Genomic DNA, 7500 nt, shown 5'->3' with positions numbered 1-7500 from the left:
GATACATAGATAGATACATAGATAGATACATAGATAGATACATAGATAGATACATAGATAGATACATAGATAGATACATAGATAGATACATAGATAGATACATAGATAGATACATAGATAGATACATAGATAGATACATAGATAGATACATAGATAGATACATAGATAGATACATAGATAGATACATAGATAGATACATAGATAGATACATAGATAGATACATAGATAGATACATAGATAGATACATAGATAGATACATAGATAGATACATAGATAGATACATAGATAGATACATAGATAGATACATAGATAGATACATAGATAGATACATAGATAGATACATAGATAGATACATAGATAGATACATAGATAGATACATAGATAGATACATAGATAGATACATAGATAGATACATAGATAGATACATAGATAGATACATAGATAGATACATAGATAGATACATAGATAGATACATAGATAGATACATAGATAGATACATAGATAGATACATAGATAGATACATAGATAGATACATAGATAGATACATAGATAGATACATAGATAGATACATAAATAGATACATAGATAGATACATAGATAGATACATAGATAGCATCCTCATCATTATTTTATACTCAAGTCAACAATATGACACCTTGATTGTTTAAGGTACAGTGTACTTCTCAAGTGTTACGAGGCATCTGGTTGACCATATATTTTTTCAGAATTTCTGTTTTCTCAGTTCAATATTTGAGCTTCAAAATTACCAATGAAATACAATATTTGTATGTGAGACTGAAGTTTATTTACATTTGTTTCAATTTCATGTGTTCTCTGGATATAAATTATGTGAATTCAGACTCATGCTGTGAATGTCATTCTACCATCCACACCACTTTATAAAAAGAGCAGGCTGAAAGACATTACCTGCCTATCTATGAAAAGTAGTTATTCCTTTTTAGTGTATTGTTCACAATATTATTATTAGTCAGACTTTTGTTGAATATGCATTTATATGTAAGAGATAACTAATAGTTGGATATGTGCTGTGTATTCAAACCTGCAATTTCTTTGAAGTGGGTATGGTTGGTGGAAAAGCAAGAAGACAGATCTATTTACCTATAATTTCTTCAGTATGAGTATAGCCAAGAATACAAAATCTGTTTGTCACAATTTCTTTGATGTGATATATGTATGTATTATCCATAATTTAGTGGCTCTTAGAGAAGGCTAGGATAGGGAATTTACTTTACTAGAGGTCTATGTTAAAGTTGCTTTAGCATTAAAAAACAAAGTAAATGATGTTTTTGAAAGTAATAATGTTAGTGCTAGTAATATTTTTGGTATATCTTGTAGAAATTCATGTGAACATGTACACTCCTTGTTGTAGGCTTTAAATGTCTACTTACAGTTGCTATAATTGCCTTTCTAGTTACCTTAATTATTGTGATGAAGTCACCCAATATAGGAACTTTAAATCTCTTGATACAAGTTATGCATAAATTTCAAGGACCTGACCACCATGGGATTGCAATAATTGTTTTTATTTTATTTATTTATTTATTTATTTATTTATTTATTTATTTATTTATTCTTTTATTATTATTTTTTTTAATGGCAAGGGAATGTGAGACGAACTCTTGACTAGAATTAGTTTAAATCTGTGGGGAAGTAGGGCTATATCATTGATTTCTTTGAGGGAATTGATATGATAGGAGAATGTGGAATCTCTGGATAAAGGAAAGAGAAGGTTAAAATAATAGAAGTTATGAAAACCTAACAGATAAAAGACATGAAGATTATGTAATATAAAGGTGCAAAAGAAATGAAGGGAAGATATTGCAAAGAAATCTTTGACTAATACAGTTGTCTGTTATGTTGATCATGTAGCCAGTGCAAAGAAGAAAATACATTATTTTAGATTTTTTTACAAGTTTCTTGGACTTCTGATATGTTTAAATCATCATTGACAGTCTTTATGATGACATCATAGTGTTCAGAAATGATACTTCATTTATAGTAGTGTGAACCAATAATGCATTACATTACATTTTTATTTTATAGAAGATTTGTAATTTAGAATTCAGAAAAGCTCTTAACCCATTCACACCGGGGTGATTCCGGCTTTGAATGGTCGTAATGCTGGGTTTTTTGAACACTTAAGCCTAACACCTCTAGATTCTCAGGTGCACAAGCCGCGAGCCTGGGCTACCTGCTCGGTCACCCTGAGTGCCGGCCTTGCCCAGATATCTCATCACCGGCGTCTGACGCAGAAATCATGAAACGTTTTAGCACGTCTTCCGGCGTGAATGGGTTAAAGCAGTCGCTGACTTTAACCCATTCGCGCCGGTTGATGTCCCATTCAGTGGTCAAAAAATATCCCCGGACCCAGGTGACGTCTTGACAGGTTTTGCATTTTCTTGCCAAGTTCCAGGAGGGGTAATTGTGACGTGCTGAAATGTCAGCAATAGATTGCAAGATTGTTGTCAAATATAATGATTTTACATAATTTCTTAGACTTTATTTCTTTAGTTAAAGTTATTGAGTGTCATAAAATGAGATATAACGTTAAAAAAAATTACGTCACAGAAAACTACGTGATATTGATGACATCATGGTAATTTCTGCATCTTGTTAGTTTGAATAAAAAGATCTGAGTTGAAAAACTTTTGTAAAATCAGATGTGTTTGGCCAAGAAATAAAATAAAGTAAAAAATGATTAATGCAATACTACTTCTAATTTGTTGATTACCTGTGTTATCACGTCATGTCATGTCACGAGGTACATGTACATACTCATATGTATGTGTATGATTATTCATATTGTTCTTCTTTTCGTTTTGGTATAAAGTTAAAACATATTTTTTGATGCCCCACTGAGAGATTTCTTCCACTTTCCTTTGGTATTTTCACATAGAATGGAAGAATATAGGCAAAGTTCAATATAATAAAACTGAAAAGGCATTACTGTAACATGTTTTTTGACTAAAAAAACTCCTCTGAACATGGCAGTATTTTTACGTGCCTTTACATTATAGAGGCATTCATGGAAACCATAAGAATAGGGTGGGTGAAAAACACTCTGAGAGGATCAGTGTGGCCCTGTGCAGCGAGAAAACACCCCGGCACGAAGCGTCGCGTGCTTGTTACCTTCCTGGTGTAAGCAGGAGTAGGCAAAAATACGTCCTGTCGTGAATGGGTTAACTAGGTAGTAAAATGCTGTATGATGATGATGATGATGTGATTGAAATAGAAACACAGGGAAATGGATTTAATTGTGAAATTCTAATATACAATAAACTCATATCAAGCAATTTTGCTTTATGCTTTATTAGCAGTGTACATGTTCACAGCATATCCAGTAGTCTTAGGAAAAGAAGCAAGTTTATCATTGTAAAGCATTATTGGAAGATGAAGTCATAAGAAAATTGTAATTATACTAAGAAAATGATCATTTTATTGTTAACTCTGCAGATTCAGTCATATCATGTTTGATATATCTTTGCAATCTTTTTTGACCTGTGATAATGAGATTTGATATTTTGGTAATCATTGATATGTATTCAAATTATTACATATTTTGTTGGTGAAACAGTGGAAACAGGAGTAATCCAAAAGTGGTACAAGACAGTTCATTGGAGAAGTGAGTCCTTTTAGTTTGTAACAGATGATATTTGTATACGGTTTGAATTAGCGGTAATCAACATTGAAAGGTAGGTAATGCTATTTCCATTCAAGGCAGATTTAGGCAGTGTGTACAACAACCCCACACAATCACTGGTGTTTGGGATAGGTAAATGGAATGGTAATTAGTTTTTGGTCCTACTTATTAGTTATGTTTTCTAAATGCAATCCAGCATCTTGAATTACCCCCTCTCACCTCTCTTTACTGCACAACCATTTAACCCATGCTTTGGGGAAAAGCTGTGACTGAAACCAACAGGCCATTTTCTGTTTAAAGAGTGTGTTTAATTCTTTGGTATTTGTTTCTGTTTTGAGAATGTGTAAGGATTTCTTACTGTAGAATGATGCAGTGAGGAGGTTTACTGTCCTTAAAGATTTTGTTATTAAAATAATAGTTCTGATTTAACAGGTAAATAATGGTGCAAAATTTGTTGGATATAGAGGTTGCATATGTCAGAAATGAATATTAAGTCCTAGAGTACATCTTTGAAGTACATTTTGATATTACCAACTTGATATGATGCTTTTTATAGATTACTCAGAAGAATTATCAAAATTATTTTGTCTCTACAGGGAACTTTAGTAGCATGCTTAATGGGCATTCTGCAGTTAATGTCTGAGATACATTATACCAAGCTGTGGGATGAACACTTGATCTCTGGCACCCACCATCTGCGCCATCTTCTGTACTCAACCATTGTGCTGCTGGCAGACCTTGTGAGAGCAGCAGTGTTTCCAAGTGACTGGTTTGTTATGCGCATGGTTACCAATCACACAATATTGACAGCCATGCAAGAGATAGCACAGCCACTGATTTCAACATTCTTGAAGTCAGGAAGATTTGATAACCAGGTTGGTATTTTTTTCTTCTTTTATTTTCCTTTTTGTATAAAGTTTATAGAGAGGTTTGTTATTTGTGTTTCACATATTCTGGGAAACAGTGATGAGGATGATATTCATGGTAATGATGATAATGATAAAGATATAATGATATTTTGGTAATGAAAATGATGAAGTGATTATATAGTAGTGAAAATGATTATATCTTAAGAATAAAATTGATAATGATAATGATAATTATAGTGATAATGAGATTGGTACCGGCAATAATGATCATAGTGACAATGATGATAATTGAGATGATAATAGCAGTGATAGAAGTAATGGTAATGATGATAGTATATGTGATATTGATAGTAATGAAAATAGATATTAAAGAAGAAAGTTGATGATGAGGATAATAAGGATACTGATAAGTACAGGAAAGAGTTCTTTTTATGAATTTTTTTTTTTTCATACAGGTTTGGAGCAGTTACCTGAATCTGGCCGTTGGATTCTTGACACAGCCTTGCTTACAGTTGGAGCACTTCTCGCAGCAAAAGCGTCACAAGGTTTTGGAAAGATACAATGACATGAGAGTCCTCATGGGCTTCCAGATACTTTCGATGTGGCATAATTTAGGTAAGGGTCATTGTAAGTAGAAGCTAAGTATTTTTCAGGATTATTCACTTTTCTGGCAAAGAAGCATTTGGAGGGATAATCCTTGCAGTCTGCCTCCCAAGAGACCTGCTAGCACTTAGTCACACAAAAGGAAACAGATTCCCGTCCCACCTGGCAATCTATGGGCTGTGGGTCCTGGGGAAGGTAACCACCAGGCTGCATTCAGGGAGCAGGGAGCACCCACCTGCGACCTGATGGATGCTAACCTAACGTGGGGCATGTAGGGCAGAACCCCCATGAACCCAGCATATAGATACTGGGTCCTGTGGCTCACTCTCTGCTTTTGTTTGCAACAATACTAGTGAGGGTGGCAGATGTGGGCCTCATCTCAAATGACTGCCTGAGTTATAATCTTGTATAGGCTGTCCAGAGGGTGGTATTGCACATCCTATCTTTCCTTCACAATGATTGACTGCCACTACTATTGAAGGAACAGAAACCTGTGAAGATGGAAGTAGCTATTCTCTCAAAGGTTAAAAGACCTGGTGCCAGTACTATTAGTAAGGAGGGTTTCACCTATTACTAGTCAGGCCACAGCTACACTGACCATCTCTAGGGGGTTGCCTTAATTCTTTATAGCAGATTTCAACCTTTGGTAGAAGAAGTATCTCCAATCATTGGCACAATTATAATAATGTTCAGACTGAAGATGTCATTTGTTATCCTAAGATTTACTTGTTAACCCCCCTTAAGATCTGATGGAGAAATCACTTATAACTACTCTAATTAGTACGTGTATCCTTTAGAGGTTATACCTGCATTTTTTTACCTGACTCTGAAACAGGTAATGCAACCAAGGAAAGCGATCATGTTCTTGTTGGCACTAGTTGGAAGGCCCTCTAGAATTGCAGAGTTTGCTGGGTATTTGTAACGTCCTACCTAAGCTGATGAAGTTTAATGCAGTGCCATAATTAGGTATCTATCATTGGGGGCATACCTATGGAGGTATAGCTTATTGCTGGGGGTGGGCACCAGGCAAGTGATAGATATTCATTGTAGGCTGCCAGTGTACTGGGGGTGCATATGTCCCCCTATGGCCTCTTGCAGTATTACCACTGGTCTGATAATGGACCCATGGCTTGTAGATTGTGTGCTATCTTAGCTGCTATCTAGCACTCTGGTATCAATTCCCTAGACATACTGGGAGGTTTGATTATCCCTTTCTGGAAATGGAAAGGGGATTGCTAGGATTTCAACTATCAGTAGACCTTATCCATATAGTTTAAGTCATTGTAGTGGGCTATCATTGGCTGACTACCATCTATATCAATCTCGAATAGACATTTGATTCAGTAAATCCTGAGTCAGAGGAATTCTAACAAAGATTATTGGATTAATTGCAAGCCTGTATAGTGGTACTGAAAGTAGCAGAAGTAATGGTGGCATGTCTAGCTGTGTTCTTGCACCAGTGCTTTTCAACACTTGTATTGACTGCATGATAGGAAGAGCTGTTATACAAATGTGGAACAATAATGGGTAATATCAAGTTCATTGATAATCACTTAGCTGATTATATTGTCATCTTATTTCTAGTCTTTAGGAGAACCTGCTTGGTTGATACTTGTTTGTGGAGAGAAGGCATTGGAGTCACACAAAGTTTTACATAACTTGATAGTGTATTTATCCATTTGTGGCAGGTGATGTGATATCATGTGAATATTTCACTCCCACCAGGTGACATCCTGTCATGTCATGATCTCTCCCTTATGTGTATACAGTATCATAGGAGTTCCTTTTGTATAGGGACATTTTTATTTACTTGTTTAAATAATGTAAACAAATACAAAAAACTACGATTATCCACCTAGTGAAGAGTGTGGGTGAAAAGTATTCATAGAGGTGCAATACAGCATCGCACAGGAAAAGGTCTCATGCTTAGTCACTGCATGTGCTTGTTATTTAGCCAGTAGGAATGGCATTATGCAAATATAAACCCTGGTATTAGTGGGTTAACCCAATGACGACGGTGCGTCACACTTGTGCGACACAGCTAAATTCCCGATGCTGGGGCGTCATGCCAGTGTGACGATTACAATGCAATATTGCAATCGCCCGGCATAGGGGTTTTCGCGTAGCGCGTGCCCTGTCGGGAAAGGGTTAAGACTGAAGTATATGAATACTTGGTGTGACTCCCTGATAAAGATCCCACATATCAGGTCTGCTTCAGAGGCAACACTGGTTGATGGATGCCCGAGTTACAACCAATAAAGTCATGGGTTTGGCAAATCAGTCAAATCTGTTGTGAGCAAGCTCATTAACAGGACTTTGAGGTTGGAAATGAGGGATGGATGCAGCAGTGCACCCTCATTAGCATGA

General features: G+C 35.7%; 1 protein-coding gene across 1 annotated transcript in view; it reads left to right on the top strand.

The window, feature by feature from the left end:
- spg (dedicator of cytokinesis spg) overlaps window positions 1-7500 on the top strand; it is a 58851-nt gene that overhangs the window by 24445 nt on the left and 26906 nt on the right. Inside the window, 2 exon segments of the mRNA XM_086552505.1 lie at window positions 4258-4536; window positions 4986-5157. Coding sequence (XP_086408631.1) covers window positions 4258-4536; window positions 4986-5157 — 451 coding nt within the window.

Source organism: Penaeus japonicus, unplaced genomic scaffold (assembly GCF_977035675.1).
Source record: "Penaeus japonicus unplaced genomic scaffold, GWHDUDI00000001_assembly GWHDUDI00000027, whole genome shotgun sequence".
Lineage (NCBI taxonomy): Eukaryota > Metazoa > Arthropoda > Malacostraca > Decapoda > Penaeidae > Penaeus > Penaeus japonicus.
Note: the sequence above shows the minus strand (reverse complement) of the source record. Positions and strands in the feature narration are given on the sequence as shown.